Source organism: Podarcis filfolensis (genome assembly GCF_964270895.1).
Source record: "Podarcis filfolensis genome assembly, chromosome: 4".
NCBI lineage: Eukaryota > Metazoa > Chordata > Lepidosauria > Squamata > Lacertidae > Podarcis > Podarcis filfolensis.
In genome coordinates, this window is record NC_139607.1 from 85,480,733 (window position 1) to 85,501,489 (window position 20,757).

The 20,757-nt window shown below is 45.0% G+C and overlaps 1 protein-coding gene across 1 annotated transcript in view; it reads left to right on the plus strand.

Annotated features, from left to right (window-relative positions):
• The window catches only part of PGR (progesterone receptor), a 57,143-nt gene extending 45,815 nt beyond the window's left edge, over positions 1 to 11,328 (plus strand). The window contains exons 4-8 of the mRNA XM_083609668.1: positions 1,947 to 2,249; positions 5,812 to 5,956; positions 7,785 to 7,915; positions 9,042 to 9,199; positions 10,653 to 11,328. Of these exons, the coding sequence (XP_083465794.1) occupies positions 1,947 to 2,249; positions 5,812 to 5,956; positions 7,785 to 7,915; positions 9,042 to 9,199; positions 10,653 to 10,808 (893 nt within the window). The 3' untranslated portion in view covers positions 10,809 to 11,328. The remainder of the gene's footprint in view (positions 1 to 1,946; positions 2,250 to 5,811; positions 5,957 to 7,784; positions 7,916 to 9,041; positions 9,200 to 10,652) is intronic.
• The last annotated feature ends 9,429 nt before the right edge of the window (positions 11,329 to 20,757 follow it).

Sequence of the window (20,757 nt, forward strand, 5' to 3'; positions counted from 1 at the left end):
ATTGCTATAACCTGCCTTGAGTCTATGGGGCACAGCAGACTATAAACCTAAATTAGCAGAAGATGATCCAGGATGTGGCTCATGATATTACATAGCTATAGTGTCTCTGATCCCGAACTTAGTTGGTTCCAGAGGCAACAACAGACCCAAAATGTTTAAATTTAATAACAAGCAATCATCTCCAGCTTGACTTGGAACATTCAGATTCATTTTTATAGCAGGCCCAAAGTAGCTTGGTGTATGCTTGGGCCTATGCTCAGCTCCAAGTCTTGTTGCACTGAGTGATGGCATCCGGCACACAGTAAGCTTGGAGATCCCTTTTTTAAATACCCGCCCAATGGAGCACTATGATCCCCGGAAACCTTGCCTTTCTGTGCCATTTTACTGGGCACCACAATGTAAGAAGGAAATTGATAAGCTGGAATGGGTGCAGAGGAGGGGCAACCAAAACTTATGAGGTGGGTACGTTTAGCCTGGAAAAGAAGAGACTGAGATATGACAGCCATCTGCAACTATCTCAAGGGCTGTCACATGGAGGAAGGAACATGCTTGTTTTCTCCCACTCTGGAGGGTAAGACTTGAACCAATAGCTTCAGGTTACAAGAAAGGATATTCCAACTCAACATCAGGAAGAATGATCTGAAACCTGTTTGACAGTGGAATAGACTCCCTCAGGAGGTTGTGGACTCTCCTTCCTTTAAAGCAGAGGTTGGATGGCCATCTGCCATGGATGCTTTAGTTGAGATTCCTGCATTGCAGGGGGTTAGACTAGATGATCCTTGGGGTCCCTTCTAACTCTACAATTCTGTGTTTCTATGATTCTCTTGTGATGCCCCTGCTGCCCTCTTCTTTTTCTGCAAAAGATAACTGGCAGTGATAGGGCTCCTGCAGCCTTGATTCAGTACCATGATGGCAGAGAATTGCAAGTTTCCAAGGTTTTTTGGGGGGGTCATTGCTACATTTCTCAGACTCCTGGCAACCACAAGTTACAACAGAGAATGAAGGGGGTTGCTTTGGTGGCCAAACTACCATATTTTTCCAGCTATAGGATGCCCCCATGTATAAGACCCCCCCTATTTTTGGGGACCCAATTTTAAGAAAATGAGGGGAGATGGTCCGGTGGGTGGGAGCGCAGCCTCCCCTGTTGCTGCCATGTGGGGGAAAGGATCCAGGGAGTGCCCGCCATGCGCAGTGGCATTGGGGGAAGTTGCACTCCCGCCAACGAGCTGGCTGGTGGCTCGCAGCTTCTCCCCCCACGCAGCTGCGGGCAGAAAACACCCACCAGATCGCTGCCCCCTCGCTGCGGCATTGGGGGAAGCCACGCTTCCATCAACCGGATGGCTTGCAGCGCCCCGCTCCCCCCCCCCATGCCACTATCTGTGTATTGGACGACCTCAGTTATTTAATGTGATTTTTGAGTCAAAAAACCTCGTCCAATACGCAGAAAAATACGGTAACTATGAGTTGAGCCTCAGCAGTAGCAGATGGTGAAGTCTCTCCATTTACTTTACCTCTGGTCAGTTGCTCTGCTGCTGTTTACCAGGAGGGTGAGGGGGTGGCGATCTCAGCATGGTACCAACCCACTGGCAGCAGCATCAGTCTGCCTCCCCAAGTGCGCTTGCAGCTCACCAGTCACACCACTGCCCCTATCTCCTTGCAAGTAGCAGCAATGCGGCCGACTAGAGGCCAGGTGAGCGGCAGCTTACCCACCTTGCCATCGAGGAGTCCAGGCTCAATTCATCATTAGCTAAGAACTTTAAAGCAGAGTTGGTTTGTACTCTGATCTCACCAGTTCCCGATATTAGCTGCACTACTATGCATATGACATTGCGATTGTACAAAAAGCTGCTTATTGAATTAAGCATGCATTCTTATATGATGTTTTTATCTGCTTTGCGTTTCTGTTTCTGTTTGCTGCCCCTTAGATGTGTGTTTTTGGATTGCAGGTCGAAAGTTTAAGAAGTTCAATAAGCTCAAAGTGCTGAGAGCATTAGATGTTGCACTCCAGCCATCGGTAGCCCTTCCTAAGGACGGCCAAGCCCTGGCACAAAGGCTCTCTTTTTCTCCAGCACAAGAAGTCCAGCTTATTCCTCCATTGATCAATGTCTTGGAGAGCATCGAACCGGAAGTGGTCTATGCAGGATATGACAACACACAACCAGAAACCCCAAGTGCTTTGTTGACCAGCCTCAATCAACTATGTGAGAGGCAGCTCCTCTGTGTAGTCAAGTGGTCCAAGTCATTACCAGGTAACGGTTTGGGTAACAGTACCGCTCTGTTCTGCTTTGTTCAGACCTTATTTGGAGAACTGAGTCCAGTTTTGAGAGTCACAGTTTAAGAAGGAAATTGACTAACTAGAATGTGGTCCAGAAGTAGATGAGAAAGATGGGGAGGGACTTTGAGACCAAGTCCTATAATGAAGGACTGGAAGAATCAAGTATGTTCAGCCTGGGGAAAGGATGATCAATAGTCATCTTCAAATATTTGATAGAGCAATTTTGTTCTCTGCTGCTTCAGAGGGCAGGATTCAGGCCAACCTTTTCAAATTACTGGAAAGGGATTCCAACTAAACATTAGAAAGAAATTTGTGATGATATGGGTTGTTTGACTTGTTAACAATACTGTGCTAAATGAACCAGTTGGCTTGGTATAGGACAATGTAGGCATTGTAAAAATGATAACAATAACATAATAATAAAAATCAGCCGCAATAACACATGAGATAGATATTAAGTTATCTCATGTGCACTATCCACAGCTTTTCCCCTGCTGCTTTGATATTTAGGTGTCTCTTGAATACATTATTATGCCAACAGGCCTGTGAAGTTGTTTAATTTTTATTTTGATTAGCCAGCCATCTTAATGATTATCTGTATTTTTAATTTTGAAGGGTTTAAGGATTTGACACTGTTCACCACCCTGATATTTTTCATGATATGGTGGTAAAGGAATACTTCTATAAATAAATGGTTCAGATGCTTTAATAGGACACCGATAGGATGTTTCACCATATATTTAAAGCACATCCAAAGTATATTTAAACCACATGGCTTCCCCCAAAGAATTCTGAGAACTGTAGTTTCACACTCACAAAGCGCCCTTAACAAACTGCAGTTCCCAGGGTGGTGTGGATCTGCCCTCTGTTCATACTGCCTTCTGGTTAGACAATTCTGTTCCCCTTGCTGTTGTGAAATGAAAAGGAATTCCAGGCATCTGATTGGTCCCTGTGAGAACAGGATTCTGGATCCAATTTGCCCGTGGCTTGATCCAGCACGTGGCTTGATCTCCTTTTGTTCTCATGGAGGCGGCACATCTGAGGGTTCAGGCAAGTTCATATGAGGAAAGGCAGGTTAAACATTCATTTAATCCCTTGGAGCAATTCATGGGCAAGGCTTAAATCTAGATCTAATCCCTTGTGACCACATTTCCTTCTAACCAACGAGTTGCTTTTTAAGCATCCACTTTATTTTTGCTCAGGTTGAACAGGATAACGTCTGGTGAATGGATGTGCTGCTTGGTTGTTGTTGTTTTAAAAAAATGTTTACTCCATTATATGTATTATTTTAATGAGGAAATAGTTCCATATTTTCCCATGCAATAAATTTCCAACGTATCTACTTCCCTGTTCCACCTGTTGGTTGCTATCGAAAGACAGACTATACAATGGCTATGCAGTACCTCAGGGGTCGGCAACCTGCAGCCCATGGGCCACAAGCAGTCCATGGGGGTCGTTTAAATGGCCCACGAGCCGCCCACTCAGTGAGTCCCCGCGTGCTGCGCTAAACCGATGCAGTGTGGAGCAGGGACTCACTTCCACGGTGCAGGAAGTCGCATCTGCACAGATGCAATCCAGCCCACGGAACGATGTCCATGGGAATGAAACGGCCCAGGTGAAGCAAACCTTGCCAACCCCTGCAGTACCTCTACCACCAGAGATGGCATACTGCTGAATACTAGTTGCTGGAATCGATAAACGGGGACGGTGCCATAGCACTTGGGTCCTGCTTGTGAGCATCCCATAAGGGCATCTCTCTGGCTACCGAGAGAGCAGGATGCTGCACCAGAGGGCCTGATTCTTCTTGCATTCCTATAGCCCTCAGTGCTCCCAACGCCTGTGCCTTTCTCAGCATTGCTTTAATCGTTGTTTCAGCAAGGTGGCTGCGGGGAGAGGAGATGTGTGCTTCTCTTATTTACTGAGCATATTAATGCAAACCCAGCTTGTCCACAGTAAGAAGATTGCATAGGCCAAACCTGCATAATTTGAGACCCTCTGTGCCAGACGCCATCCACTCTATGTGCCTTTTGAAATGAGAAGGGCTGCAAATTCTCTTTTCTTTTTTCTTTTTAAATCATTTTTATTAGTTTTTGCATATATTTTCCAAACAAAACATCACATCACAGCATCCTCATTTTGGCTATTATAGCCTGTGATTTCCGTTAATGCTGTCTAGTGATTTTCAAATTTGTTATCTGATCTTGCTTTTTATTATTATAATTAGTGCTTTTAAACTTCGTCTCCTAATTATTTCCTTCCTAAATCATTTTACAATAATTTATATAGTCCTCCTTACAAAACTTCTTGTAAGCGAAGTTACATGAATGCAATTGTCTTCCAAATAAGGCATATATTTCTTCCAATCCTTAAGGAAGTCCTGGTCTTTCTGGTTCTGAATTCTCCCAGTCAACTTTGCCAGTTATAATAATAATAATTTATTATTTATACCCCGCCCATCTGGCTGAGTTTCCCCAGCCACTCTGGGCGGCTCCCAATCAAGTGTTAAAAACAGTACAGCCTTAAATATTAAAAACTTCCCTGAACAGGGCTGCCTTCAGATGTCTTTTAAAGATAGGTTAGCTGCTTGTTTCCTTCACATCTGAAGGGAGGGTGTTCCACAGGGTGGGCGCCACTACCAAGAAAGCCCTCTGCCTGGTTCCCTGTAACCTCACTTCTCGCTATGAGGGAACCGCCAGAAGGTACTTGGCGCTGGACCTCAGTGTCCAGGCTGAACGATAGGGGTGGAGACGCTCCTTCAGGTATACAGGACCGAGGCCGTTCTGCATCCTCCATGTAATGGCTTTAGGGGTTGCTTGTGTGTAAGTTGCCGCCGCTCTGGGCTAGGTTGGCTGGTTAAACCATTTCTTGCTGGACAGCCATCCACTCCGTGGCTGTTCAGTTGCTGGCAGAATCCGTCAGTGGGCGTTTCTTAAACCTTTTCCAACATAAAAGTTGTTTGACGCCCAGTCTCCTCCTACTCTCCCTGCGCGGAAGTCTTCTGCGCAGGGAGGGCGTGGGTAGCGGAGGACCTGTGCTCTCCCTGCTGGTGTCCAGTGAAGAGTCCCGGAGCCTGCTCTCTGCTTCCCCCATTGGCCCCCCTCTATCCCTGGTGTAGCGCTGATTTTCTTCCCCAGCCGGAGACCTGCCTCTCTCCCTGCTTGGCCCCTCTCCAGCATCGCTGTGGAGCCTCGCCTCCTCCTCTAGTTCCGATGGCAGTTCCCTGACACTCCATCAGTTTTATTTGCCACTCCTCCTTCACTGGTAATTCTTCCTGTTTCCGTCGTTGGGCTAATAGTACTCTCGCTACTGTAGTTGCGTATAAAAACAAGTTTTTATCCTGTCTATTAATTTCTGTCCTTCAATAACAATACCAAGTAAAAATGCTTCTGGTCTTTTCACAAATGTATATTTCAACATTTTCTTCATCTCATTATGTATCATTTCCCAGAAGCATTTTACTTTCTTCAAGCCCACCACATATGGTGAAAGGCACCTTTTCACGTTGTTAACCTGCCTCCTCCTCTCCACTTTTCCAGGATTCCGAGGCCTACACATTGATGATCAGATAACCCTTATCCAGTACTCCTGGATGAGCCTAATGGTGTTTGCCATGGGATGGAGGTCTTATAAGCATGTCTGTGGGCAGATGCTGTATTTTGCACCTGACTTAATACTGAATGAGTAAGTAAAGGATTCCAGCTTCTCTTGCGTTATTCACGTGCTCTTGCTCTCTAAACATTGCATGCGTTAAGCAATGCCAGTTCCAACTACCTGCAGCGGTAGGTAAATATAACAGGAGGTTAAAATAGATGCAGTATTTTAGAAGCCTGGGTGAATAAAAGTGTTTCCACCTGGTGCCAAAAGAAAATAAGGACCGGATTGCCAAAATGTTAATTGCCAGGAATTGGAAAGGGGCTGCGGTACCAACAAAGGCAGACTGGCAAAATAAGCTGGGTGAGTATCTGGAATTGGCTAAAATGACACCGATAATTAGACAACAATCAAACCAAAAACTTTTTAAAAAGAGTGGGAAAGTGGGAAAGAATATTGTTCCCAAATCAAACCCTTGATATGTATTGAATAAATTTCGCAAAGTAAAAATTCAGATAGGTAAGTTATTTGTTGTGTGTAAATGAGATAATAATCAACACAATTGAAAAGAAAATAGGACAGAAGAAGCTGCAATGAGGTGGTAGAATGTCATGGGTGAAGAAATGTGGATATTGCTTGGATTTGTTTTATATTTAATATATGTTAAAGTATGGATTGGAATATGTAACTGTCTAATGAAAGAAAATTAAATATAAAAAATTGAATGTAAAAAAGAAAAGAAGAAAAAGGAAAGAAAAGAAGGACCAGGTGAATATTTTTGATGTGGTGAGTTCCATAAATGTGGTACCATGAGTGGAAAGGTCCCATCTCTGATCACCATCCACATTTCTTCCATTGGAGGGTGAACATGGAGCAGCTGATCGGAGACTGATGCTAATAAATAGGTTCATGCTCCCAAATAGTTTAAGGGTGTATAGGTTAAAACCAGCATTTTGAATTGTGCTTAGACCAGAAGCTACTTCAGGTGTTCTCAGACTTGCATGATACCTTCTATAGGACCAGACCCAGATAAAACAGGTGCTGTTGTTGGGTTTTGCGCTAACTGCTGTTTCTGAACAGTCTTCAAAGGCAGCCCCACATATAGGGCATGGCAGCAGTCAATGCAAGATGCTGGCAGTGCATGCAACTCTCTCTCTGTCCAGGAGGGGTCACAGCTGGCGATGGTGATGATGGGTGCTTCGAAACCCAAAGGCCACATGGACCTTTAAAGATAAGACTAATCTGATAGTTCCTTTAGACTGTGAGCCTGATCTTTCAAGGGGAGTGCAACTCTATGCAGTCCAGATGGAGCCATCTGTAGTAGTTCCACCAAACCTGGCTTGAGCTTCAGTTCATTGGCTTTCTTCCAATCCATTTTTGATTGGAGGAGGGAATTGCCAAGAAGTACACATGGGTGACTGAGACCAAAAGAGTGTATAAAGCGACTGAGTCAATTCATGGCAGAATTGAGATTTGAATGGTAGTTGTCACAAACACTTTGCTTGAGAGTTCACAGCCTTCACATACCCATACTGGGTTTTGGAGGGGCTATATCAGTTAGTTGTTTTACTTACTGATCATCAGATTTTAATGCTTATCACTTATTTCCAGTCATATGCCGTAACATCGGCACATGAGATATTTGACACTGTGTTGTTTTATACTGCTGCAAAATAAAATTGGCAAAATAAAATTATTATTTTTAAAGCGACGACTTTGTGGCTTCCAAGCTCATCCTCTCTCACACATACCCTTCTTGAAGGGCTAACTTTTTATTTTATTTTTATCTGTATGGCAACAAACTTGTTAGTAAGAAAAAGTCATGATCCAGCACACTCGGTTCCAAGGTTTGTACATGGAATAATCATGGACTTAGCATTCATTTATTTAAGTTTCTTTCTTGTTTTCTGGGTGCAAGACAGAGGATGAAGGACTCATCATTCTATTCACTGTGCCTGACCATGTGGCAAATTCCCCAGGAGTTTGTCAAGCTGCAAGTAAGCAGTGAAGAGTATCTCTGCATGAAAGCCTTGCTCCTTCTCAATACAAGTAAGACACAGCTTCTTCTTCTTCTTCTTCTTCTTCTTCTTCTTCCTCTTCCTCTTCCTCTTCCTCTTCCTCTTCCTCTTCCTCTTCCTCTTCCTCTTCCTCTTCCTCAAATGGCACATTGTATGTATGCTCCATCCAGCTGCCAGGGTGAAAACAAAAAGCTGAATTTTCAAGGACCGCAGGGACATAACTTAACGGTTAGGGACTGTAGCTCAGAGGTGATTCCTAGCAAGTGGTATTCTGAGGTATACTGCCCTTGGCGTTGGAGGCAGGACAGAGGCATCATGGCTAGTGCCCGTTGATAGCTTTATCCTTCATGAATGTGTCTAGTTCCCTTTTAAAGCCATCCAAGTTGGTAGCCATCACTACATCGCAGAAGTGGGCAAGGAAGCAGTTTCCTGTTTCTGCTGCATAGCCTTTTCTGCGTCAATTGGCCCTTAAACACATGAGGATGAGCACACAAGTGTGAATAAGAGCAAAGCATTAGGAGGGGAATCTCCCTCCCCCCCATCAGCCTCACCCATCATGCAAATCTCCCCAGCCTCCAGTTGCTACCCACCGCCCAAACTCTGATCAAACATGGTTAATTTGGTGACGAACTTTGAGTTTGGATATCTGCTTCAGAGGGGCATGGTGGTGCTGTGGCCTAAACCACTGAGCCTCTTGGGCTTGCTGATCAGAAGGTCGGTGGTTCGGTCCCAGCTCCTGTCAACCTAGCAGTTCGAAAGCACATAGTAGTGCAAGTAGATAAATAGGTACCACTCTGGCGGGAAGGTAAACGGTGTTTCCATGCACTGCTCTGGTTTCGGTGTTCCGCTGCGCCAGAAGCGGCTTAGTCATGCTGGCCACATGACCCAGAAAAACTGTCTGCGGACAAACACCGGCTCCCTCAGCGAGATGAGCGCCACAACCCCAGAGTCATCTGTGACAAGACTTAACTGTCAGAGATCCTTTACCTTTTTTATCTGCTTCAAACTCTGTCCAACATACCCAGGTAACTTTGTGAATCTGTACAACCCCTGAGAGAGGATGAGAATGCGCTTTTTGCTTTATTTCAGAATTTGAGCAACGGGGGGCGGGGAGACAAAGCAAAACAATGTGTGTTGTCTTTCCCTCCCTCTTTCAGTTCCATTGGAAGGTCTCAGAAGCCAAAGCCAGTTCGAGGAGATGAGAACAAACTACATCAGAGAGCTGGTCAAGGCAATCGGGTTGCGGCAGAAAGGGGTTGTGGCTAGTTCGCAACGCTTCTATCAGCTGACGAAACTTATGGACTCCATGCACGATGTAAGTTTATTTCAGCAATCCATAAGATTATCTTACTGTTACACACTTACTGTTACAGTGAAAGACTCCAAGGCTTCGAAGCTCCTGCCCAGGGTTCATTTGCCTTGGAATGAAGGTCAGCTGAGACTGTTTTGTCTTTAGGATATATGCTGTCACCGTATTTTTTGCTCTATAGGATGCACCCGACCATAGGTTTTAGAGGGGGAGAACAGGGAAAAAGAATTCTCCCCCTCTCTGCTCAGCGCCCTTTAGCGAAGCGGCAGGAGAAACGGAGCCCCTTCCATTTCTCCTCCCGCTTGGCTGAAGGGGCGCTGCGCAGCTCTCCCTCTCTGCTGAAGCCAGGAGAGTCTTGCTTTCCCGGCTTCAGCAAAAGGAACCTGAAGCCTTTGGAGCACAGCGCAAGTTCCTGCTGCGCTCCAAAGGCTCCAGGCTTCATCGAAAGCAACGTGTAGCCTCCAGAGCGCGGAGGGAGCGCTCCCTCTGCACTTCAGAGGCTTTGCATTGCTATCACTGAAGCCACGGAGCCTGCATTCATCCATAGGATGCACACACATTTCCCCTTAATTTTTAGAGGGGAAAAAGTGCGTCCTATAGAGCGAAAAATACGGTATTTACACATTTATGCGTCTTCACCCCGCTCCCAAAAGAAATCTGAAGCCGAGCTTAGAATAGCAATGTGCGTATATATATGCAATTATGCAATCATTTTCTCCTTGCTAGTAGGGGTGGAGAGGAAATTAGGCTTGAGTTCTCACTTAAAGGCAAACCAACTTAATTTGCAATTTCTGAAACAATAGGAGCTATGAAACATAGCCATCCTTCGAAATCTACCCTTTTTTTTTCAAATTCTGCAATGCATTTCTCTAACCCAGTAATAATGTGCACAGATATGCATGTATTGGGGAAAAGTGTACATAAAATACATGAAAATAACACAAAAATGCATTATTTTAGGGGAAATGGCATTGCACAAATGTGTACATTAGGAAAGAATGCGTAGAAACCTGTGTATATTTAAGGATCAATTTGCACTAAAATGCTGGTGAATTTTCATGAGGATTTAAAAGAAATACCCTGCAAACTGGGGTGGAAATATGGAGAATTAAGATTGGGGGGTGGGTTGAGAAACTGAGGGAAAGAGAAACTCACAGATTGGCCCATTCCCAACTCAATCACTGGGTCTCATTCTCACATTGCCACAGTAGCTTAGTGGTCACCTAGAAATATTCACCTGTCATTTTGTCTCCCGCCGTGAAGTGGGATGAGGATGAGATTGTGAGAAGCAGGGAAGATGAGAGAGAAAATATAACTTCCTGCATTGCACACAGCTTCATAAGTATCGGGCAATTATGGGATGTGGGGGGAGGCAGAGTGAAGAACAACGTACATTGTTTGGATGATTTATTGATTTTTTAAATTATTGATTTTCTTGTTAAAAAATTAAAAAATACAGCTTGTGAAACAACTCCATCTCTACTGCTTGAATACTTTCCTCCAATCTCGGGCGCTGAGTGTAGACTTTCCAGAGATGATGTCGGAAGTGATCGCTGCCCAACTACCCAAGATTCTGGCAGGCATGGTGAAGCCTCTCCTCTTTCATAAAAAGTGAAATGCTGTCTCTCTTGGCTGCCTCTAACCTCTCCCCAGCCCAGCCCCATCTCTCATTGGCAGAGATAACACCCAGCAAATGTACATTTTTAAAAGATTTGAGGGAGTTGGTTCAGGGTTTGGGATTTTGCAGTGCCAGGGTTTTTAGCCCGTGTGAGTTTATGCTCCACAAATGTTCTTATGGTAAAACTTTCTCCTATTACTATTCTTTTACAACAGGTTTTTCTGGGGGGGGGGGGGGGCGGGGTTTATCATGACCAATATTTGTCATAAGAAATGTTTTATAATAGGCCTGATTGAATTTCTCCCGAGGAATAAACAAGAGATCAGTTTTGTTTCGTTGTTTTCTGAGAACGGAAAGTTACCTTGTACATTTCCCCTCTTCATATTATTCATTTTTAAATTTCTGCAATGTAGTAAGGTTTTAGCTTTTAATACATTTGTGCGAGCACGTGGCTGTATGTGTATATGTATATAAAATGCAAAGAAAGTGTTGAAAATAAAATATAAATTGTCTTCTACCTTGGGAAATGTATTCTTTCTCTACTTTGAAATTTATCTTGCTGGTCAGAGGGTGGTGGTGATTTTTTTACAGTGGCCCAGAGAAACATGAGGGTACTTTCACATATTAGGATTATTTAGGTTCTTGGTTCAGTTGTGGCTGTGTTGGTCAGAATCAACAGTAGCACCAGCGATTATTTGGGTGGGGTGGGGTAGAATCTCCCAATCAATCTCCCTCCCCAGGGAACTCTGGGAATTGTACCTCTGTGAACAGGGGAACAGGGGTCTCCTAACAACTCTCAGCACCCTTAACAAACTACAGTTCCCAGGATTCTTTGGGGGAAGCCACGAGAATTTAAAGTGATATCACACCGCTTCAAATGTATGGTGCAAATGTGACTTGCAATACATCAAACAATTTAGGCAGAAACGGCTCTTAACAGCAAGCAAATCTCTAGGAACCAAAATCTGAGGTTAGGAGGAAATGTATTTTTTTTTAAAGGATTCTTTGTTATAATAATTTAATTATCATATGTACAAACACTGCCAAATCCTATAACATAACATAAACCAGGCACATTTTGAGACAAAGGTCTGCATCGGTGGCCTAATACAGCATGAGCTAAACACGATCAATCTGTAACAGACAAAAAAGTTTAATGGGTTGGCACTTCTAGAAAGAAAGAAAAAGCAAGATGAGGCTTACCACTAAGCGTGGAAAATTCCAGGGGCAGGGGCAAAACTATTCCACTCCGGCCCTCCATTGTCCCGGATAAACTGACCAATTTCCAGCAAACACTAATTAAAAATAAGCATCTGCTTTCACGAAGCCCAAAATCAAAAATAAGCTCCCTAAGACTCTTTGATGTAACCACCCATGCAAACTTCCTCAGGCCAGTTAATCCACCCTACACACACCCTATACAAATTCAACACCTTTGTCTAAAGGAGCTTCATCAACCTGGTGCCCTCGGGGTGTTTTGAACTGCAACTCCCCAAAAATTCAGGTGCAGGCTAATGGGAGTTGTAGTCCAAAAACATCTGGCAGGCGCCAAGTTGGGGATGACTCAGAGCTTCTGGTGAAGTCATGGAGTCTTGCGAAGGTTAATTTTGAGGTTGGGGGTTTGTGAAGGTGGGCTTTCATTTTGTTTCATTATGGTGAAGAATTCTGTATTTATTTAGATTTTGTTCAAACCTACCCCCCCCCTCCGCGTATAGCAGACCAGGAGGGGTTTGGCTTTTTGTCACTAAACAGACCAGCTCTTCCTTCTGGCAAGCAGCTGACTTGCATTGACATCCCTCTGGCTGAGGGAGTCTCTGTCTGCTGCCCCCAATAACTGAAGCCTTTCCCGTTTCCCCAGCTCAGAAACATGTGGAAATACTGTCATGCGAAGCCTAAACCGTCAGCCTTATTAAGATTCATTGGCTTTTGCTGCTTTGTGTAAGGATGACCTAGTATCAAGCACAGGGTTTGTTTTTAATTTAATTCTTCTCCTCCCCCCCCAAGCTCTGCGCCTTTCTTCAAATGGAAAGAACAAAACATGTTCTAAGACTGCTAAAAGAGCAAGCATGTTCTTTATTTGTGGCCCCTTTTCAGCTAAAGGTCTCTAGCATCTGTGGTGACCTGAACTTTGGATCCATAGTATGGATTGTTAAAAGGAGAGGCGAAAAGCAAAAACACAGAAGCGAGGGGGGTGCTTCACTGTCAACACCGTTGCTGATTTTTCAGATTTTTCTGGCTGAAGTCAAGCCGAAGACTTTTCAAATGGAGGAGAGGGCTATCAGTGGCTATTAGCCGGTGCTGTTTTTCTAGAGAAAGGTGCTGGAACTCACCAGGAACGCCTCCCTCGTTCTCTGACAATGGCAATGGTGCCCATTTGAGAGGTGCCAGAGTTGAGCACCAGCTGGGGAAAAAAAAGCCCAGCCATTAGCCAAAATAACTGCGCCATGCCTCCACAGTCTGGCGCAGCAGTGTTTCTGAATAGCAGTTGCTGGAAACCACGAGAGGGAAGAGCTCTCTTGTCCTGGAATCCTGCTCCTAGGTTTTGCACAGATTGGCTACTGCTAAAACAGGACGCTGGACTAGATGGGCCATTGGCCTGATTTTAACACTGACTGAGATCCATCCTCTGTGGTTGCAAGACATTTTGCAAAAGAAACATAGGCAGCTGCCATAGACCAATGTGTCGATTAGCCAGTGCGGTCTACTCCTGCCTCTCCCAGTCTCCTGCGCTGCCCAGCTCCCATCAGCTTGGCTGTCATGCTGGCTCGCTCTGATAGAAGTTGTTGTCCAAAATGCACTGAGGGAACCAGGCTGAGGAAGGCCGGTCAGGTCTTCCCTGCAGCAGCTCTCTTGGGATTTCAAAGGAGGACTTTTTTTGGTCTTCCAGCCGAGATCTTCAAGGGATTGAAACTGGAAATTCCTCTGCAAAAGCAGCAAGGCCAGGCCTTGCACAGCTTTCACAGGTGTGCAGAAGGGAGAATATCATCCGTCTGGCAAGCCTGCTGAAATCTCCTCTTCTGCACACCGTGCAAGAGCTCTTGCAGACTTTAGCATCTATATCACCCTCTCCAGCACTTTGCCACCTTGTGGCCTTCAAAGTGGGAGCAACAGACTTTGCATATACAGTGGTACCTCAGGTTACATACACTTCAGGTTACATACGCTTCAGGTTACAGACTCTGCTAACTCAGAAATAGTGCTTCAGGCTAAGAACTTTGCTTCAGGATGAGAACAGAAATCATGCTCCGGCAGTGCGGCGGCAGCAGGAGGCCCCATTAGCTAAAGTGGTGCTTCAGGTTAAGAACAGACCTCCCGGAACGAATTAAGTAGTTCACCTGAAGTACCACTGTACATGCGAAGGTTTCGTTGACCCTGATGTTTATTTTCCCAGGTTTTCTTTATTGAGCCGACAAATCTAGTATTATCTCTCGGCAGGGAGCCTGGGTGCCATTCTTTTGGAATCACTGCCATTTTACTTGGAACATCATTGCCCTTTCACACGTCCCAAATTAGACAGCACTCCATGATTTTTAAGAAGTCCTTAGGCAAGTGTTTTTAAAAGAGCTTTCTGGAAGTACCATGTGGCCTTCAACATAGTAAACTTGTACTGAGTCAGGCTCTTGGTTTTCAGAAAGGAACTGTTCCTAACCTTAACCTGGAGATGCTGGGGATCAGACCTGGGACCAAACCATGCACTCTGTCACCATGTTTGACCCTTCCCTAATTTGTGGGCTGCATAGTTGTTGTGGGCAACAATGCCATTATCACAACATCTTAGAAGTCCCAGGTGTGAATGTCTGCAGCATTTGCGGGTGGGGGAGAAAGTAAACAAAAAATTTTCTGTGTGTTTCCAAGCACAATTCAAAGTTTGGTGCTGAACTTTAAAGCCCTAAATGGCCTTGGCCCAATAGCCATGAAGGAGCGTCTCCACCATCGTTCAACCCAGACACTGAGGTCCAGCTCTGAGGCCTTCTGGCGATTCCTTCACTGTGAGAAGTGAAGTTACAGGGAACCAGGCAGAGGGGCTTCTCAGTGGTGGCGCCTGCCCTGTGGAACGCCCTCCCATCAGATATCAAGGAGATAAAGAACTACAAAACTTTTAGAAGACAACTGAAGGCAGCCCTGTATCAGGAAGTTTTTATTGTTTGATGTTTTATTATGTTTTTATATGTACTGTAAGCCGCCCAGAGTGGCTTGGGGAAACCAGCCAGATGGGTGAGATATAATAACTATTAACAACAACAACAACTTGCTGCTACCTTTTCTTTGAGTATCAACACACCATTCCCAAATCACAGTCACATTAAAACCCTTGATACTTGAGTTGATTCCTTGACCAACCACATTATTTTTCCGGCACCCCTGTGGGGCTCAGGAGCCCAGTTATGTCACCCCTTGCCTGCAGAGCTGGCAGCCTCTCACCCTTTGTTGAACACCCTCTCTTGTGGAGTGTTCCCTCAGCCTCCTCTCCCCTCTCCTTGGGAGTCCTCTGGGCAGCATCTGCCCCCCCCCCAGTCTCTGAGCTCCCTCCCTGCCCCAAAGAGAGGTGCCTCCTCACACTGCCCCACAGGGGCCTGGGAAGAGCATGCCCCCAGCCTTACTGGCCCAACGGTGACTGGCCAAAGGTGAATGTGAGGCCAGCATCTTACCTTGGGAGGCAGTAGTGGGTGCTGCTGGGCCTGCGTGGTGGAAAGGCTCCCCTTCAGCACCGGGCACTCAGCTCCCAGGCAGGCCTTGTGCACAGCAAGCACAAGAAAGGCCAGTGCAGTGCCTGCCTGCCCAGCCGCCCAGTTGCCTCCCTTGCCCACTTGTTTGCTTACTCTGATGCCACCTCAGCTCCTGGCAACCAGGACCCCCTGACCAGTCTCAGAGGCGCCATTCGCCAGGGGAGCTTGTAGCCAGGGCTGCTGCAAGAAGCAGCTGTGCAAGCCTTTGGGAGGCAGAGACACAAGAGGGCATCAGAGGAGGAGGGAAGGAAAGAGGGACAGAGGCCAGTGTTGCCTGTGGCACCCTGGCCATCATTCAAGGCACCCCAGGGTGCCACGGCACACTGGTTGAAAACCATGGTCCTAAGGAATACACAGTCTAACTTTGAAGGAGGGTGTGGCGTTTGCCTTCCTATGTGTGTGACATCATACTGGGTTCATAGAGAAAGGGTTAACTAATTGTAAAATGACTAACCAATGGGAACCCAGTGGGCGCAGTTAACTGTGTATAAGGTTTAAGGACAGAGGTTTTTTTTAGGGAGTTAGAGTTGTTGAGAAGACAGTCTGGAGTTAGAAGAGACAGAGAAGATAAGTCTGTGGGTTGGGCTAGTCTGGGGTGAGAGAGTGAGAGAATTTGTTAAGAGGAGTCAGTCAAACAGTTGAGATAATCAGTCAGAAGGTATAGGCCAGTAAAGAAACTAAAGTTAAGATACTGACAGGAATATTATCTGAGAAACCATAAACTTGCTAATGTTTGTAAAATAAACTTGGTTTTTTTTGTTCACTTTTAACAACTGACTGGACTCAGTGTTTTACCTGAGAGTAACTGGTTGGTGGCAGTGGGGAAGCGAGGACAGTGGTGGCGCAGGGATCAATAGACCATTAAACATAGATCGCCACATAGGGGAACTGACTGAGATTAGGCAGAGACACTGAGCAAGGGCAAAAGCAGAATAAGCCCCATTGCAGGTGTATCTTCTTCGCCTCTGTTTTTTTGTGAGCGGTGGTGACTCTTCCACACAAAGAGGTTGTTAGTCCTCAGGGAAACAGCTCCACGGTCCTTGTACACCACACAGGGAATACTTATGAATGGGTCTTGGTTGAAGACAACAAACTTGCCCTATTGACCTGAGAGGCTGAATGGACATTTGCAGCAGGGGAAACTGAGATGTTAATCGAGTTAAAGATCTCGAATCAACGATGTGAAACTGCTACTTCATCAAGGTATCTGTAATCACCCAGGCAGCTGAAACCTTTGAATTACATGGTGGGGCTATCAGTCACAGCCTGCAAGGAAGAGGCTGATTCAGTTACAGCTTCGAGGTTTTCTATGCTTTTTCATTTGATTTTGTAGGTGAGTAGATTAAATCTTTTTCCAAGGGTCCCCGGGCGGCAGCTGGGCAAGAAGGAAAAATGGAAGTGATGTGCCTTAAGTGAAAACAGGATAAGCTTTGGGATGATAGGGTTTCTTTCATTTTCGCTTTCTCTCTCTCTGCATTATTTAACTATTAACCTCAGCTAATTAACTTGGGTTAGCATAGAAGGATTACAGAGCAGTTCAAATGCTTCTGCTGAGCAGTGAAATGAGGTCAGACAGGGAGGGGAGACATTTTTTATCCACCAAGGCACAATTGGCAGTTTATCCTCCTAACAACCCTGCGAGAGGTTAGGGTGAGAAAGGGTGACTGGCTCAAGGTCAGCCCAGTTTACTTTGTGGCGAGGCAGAGCGTTTAATCCTTAACCATCACAACACACCAGCTCCTCTAAAGTTTATCACCCATACATTTCCTCCCCTTTGCTGTCATTTCTATCCTTCATTCCACTCCTAGCCATACCCTACCCCTGTTCTTCCTGCTATCCCCCACTGCTGTTGGTCTGCCTCATCTTTTCCCATAGCACACACTGGGTAATTTATTTCCCAGCGAGACTAGTAAGGTAGGGTTGGAAGAGAAATTTGCTTAACCGGCTATTAAAAAAAAGGCAAAACACACCTAATGTGTCATTCTCAGATTAGAATGCAACTATGCACGTCTCCAAATTTTGCAATGCAGTTTTGGTTTTAAAAATGTCCACAAAAATAGGCATTTTGCATTAAGATGAATACAGAAATGCATATTTTATGGGGCAAGGCATTCAAAGGAATACAAATTGTGTATTTTCAGGGATGCACATGTGTAAGATATATAAAGAAGATGTACAAATTAAATGCAGATTTCTGTTTCCTTTTCTGAATCCATCCCCAAAAACAAAACTGACCAATGATGAAACATGAGAAATGAAGACAGAAATAGGCTGTCCCTCCATCTCTGCCTTCTATTTTAAACATAAAATTCAAATAGCTGCTTGCACAGTGGTAGAAACCACCTTCCTCCCTGCCCAAGATCCAGAGGGTTTTTTAAAAAAGAGGGAGTTAGGAGTTGGTGTTGCAGTATAAAATATTAACATCCCACCTTTTCTACCTCCAGGTCTGCAAGGTTGCTTATGTTGTCAAATCTTTGCATCATTATCACCATCCCTTTGAAATTAAAGTTAAAACAAGCAGATGCAAAACACCACACAAGCAATACAATATTTAATTTAGATTCAGGTAGATAGCTGTGTTGGTCTGATGCAGCTGAAATAAAATAAAATAAAAACAAAAATAAAAAATTGTCTAGCAGCACCTTATAGACCAACTAAGTTTGTTCTGGTATAAGCTTTCACACCAGAACAAACTTAGTTGGTCTATAAGGTGCTGCGTTTCCCTGGCCACTCTGGGCGGCTGCCAGCACATATAAAAACATAATAAAACTTTAAGCATTAAAAACTTCCCTACACAGGGCTGCCTTCAGGTGTCTTCTAAAAGTCAGATAGTTGTTTATTTCCTTGACATCTGATGGGAGGGTGTTCCAAAGGGCGGGCGCCACTACCGAGAAGGCCCTCTGCCTGGTTACCTGTAACTTCACTTCTTGCAGTTAGAGAACCACCAGAAGGCCCTTGGAGCTGGACCTCAGTGTCTAGGCTCCCAGACACTGCTCCCAGTCACCAGTCTAGCTGCCACATTCTGGATTAGTTGCAGTTTCCAAGACACCTTCAAAAGTAGCCCCACATAGAGAACATCACAGTAGTCCAAGCAGGAGATAAACAGATCATGTACTACTCTGGTGAGACAGTGTGCAGGCAGGTAGGGTCTCAGCCCACATACCAGATGGAGCTGGTAGACAGCTGCTCTGGACACAGAATTGACCTGTGCCTCCATGGACAGCTGTGAGTCCAAAATGACTCCCAAGCTGCACACCTGGTTCTTTAGGGGCATGGTTACCCCATTCAGGACCAGGTGGCCCCCCACACTTGCCTATCCCCAACCTCAAGAAACAGTGCTTCTGTTGGAATTCAACCTCAGTCCCTTAACCACCATCTATCCTGTGCAGGTCTAGCAGCACAGCTTTAGATACAACAAATCTCAGCCATCTATGTGATGCATAGCACAAAGCAGCTAATGGGTATGCTGGCGGCTAATTACAAATTTGTAATTGGACTGACCTGCATTTCCCCAGAAATAAGAGCCAGGCTAATGCATAACGTTCAAAAAAGGAGAGTCAAGGGAAACCATTGGGTTATTACTGGATTTTATTTTTTTGTTGAGGGTGAGGTGTGAGTCCCTCTATCATACAAAATAGATCTTCATTTTCTTGTTTATCTCATAGACTCTTGTAAGGAGCCTATTCAGCTATTGATAGGATCTATTCTTTGATGGAGAATTTCAAACCTTTTCTCCCCCCTCTCCCTTCCACAAGACATTCGGAGGAAGCATTCAATAGGGAAAATTGGTCCATCTTCTCATAATAGTTCAGCATCCACCTGCTGGGCTCTTGCAAGGTGAAAGCATTATTCCTGCAAGCCGCGGTCTCTTCTGGGAGACTGTAATCTGAGTCGAATGTTGCATTTGCTACTTCAGTGCTGACCTGTGTAGAATCAGGTGCAGCAAAAGCCGCAGAAACTGTTTGTCACCTCACCCCTCTTTTTTCAAGTCTGCTGCATGTGCACTCATCCTGCAAATAGGGAATTTAAGGTAGAGAAAATGGCACCATCCAAAATGGCACAACAAGGAGATATTGGTGGGCTTGGTGAAACCCCAAAGTTTGAAGAAGCACAAATATGGAAAAACCAAAGGAGCATTCCCATCCCACCCCCCATCTCTTCAAAGCAGGTCTCAGTAAGGACTGAGCATATTCATAGGCCACACAGCCCACTGACTTTTAGGGAGACTGGAATGGAAAACCAAGAGGGGAGGGTGAATCAGACGGTTCCCTGAACAGAAGCATTCTGCCCTCCCAGCATTTTGTTGCAGTCCCTGACTGCAGGTAGGGTTGCCATCAATACACCCACCGGGGCGGATTTATGCTGCCTTTTATAGCTACACGGCACCCAAAAATTCAGGAAATCCATCTTTTCTCAAAGTACAGTTGCAGTGAGGAAGACAATGCCACCTTTTAAATTCCATGCTATCTATTGTTACAAAGGAACTGTTGACTTGTCAGAAATGCTTCTTCTTCTTCTTCTTCTTCTTCTTCTTCTTCTTCTTCTTCTTCTTCTTCTTCTTCTTCTTCTGCGACCACTTGTAGCCGAGTAAGATTGTCTTCCATGAACACGGCCTTAATGGTCTGTCCGTAAGTGACTGTGGAAGCCAATTCTGGATCCACACATCCCTCCACAGTGGGGACAAAGGTTTCTGGGCGGGAGTTGATCATGGTGATGATTTACTAAATGTGCCTTCCTCTTAGTGCATTTCTCCCTTTCGTCCTGAGTTTGAGCATCTTCAAAGTCAATGACACCTTTGGTAAAGGCTGTTCTCCAATTGAACTAAAGAACACCTGGTGTATATAAAAAAAGCTCAAGAGATCTAGCACTTAGCTGACACTCATGATGCGCAGAGTTTCTTCAAAGCCACGAAGATCATCTATGTCAGAAATGCACAAAGATGCAGAGTAACCCAATTTACTGATGACTTCGTGGAGTGGGTGGCTAATTTTTGACAAAAATATCCTGCTGCCGAGTTCACAGCTGCCCAAAAGCTGTACCTTTGAACCTGGAAGAGCCTATATCTCCCTGGTGGATGAGCCACAATTCTGTTTTGTCCAGGTTCCTATTTCTAGGAGTGGTCAGCCAAATCTTCTGGGAAGCCTATAAGCAGGGCATTGGGGTTAACAGCTCTTGACAGATCTATCTTTCATGACTTTGACTAACCCAAATTTAAGGCC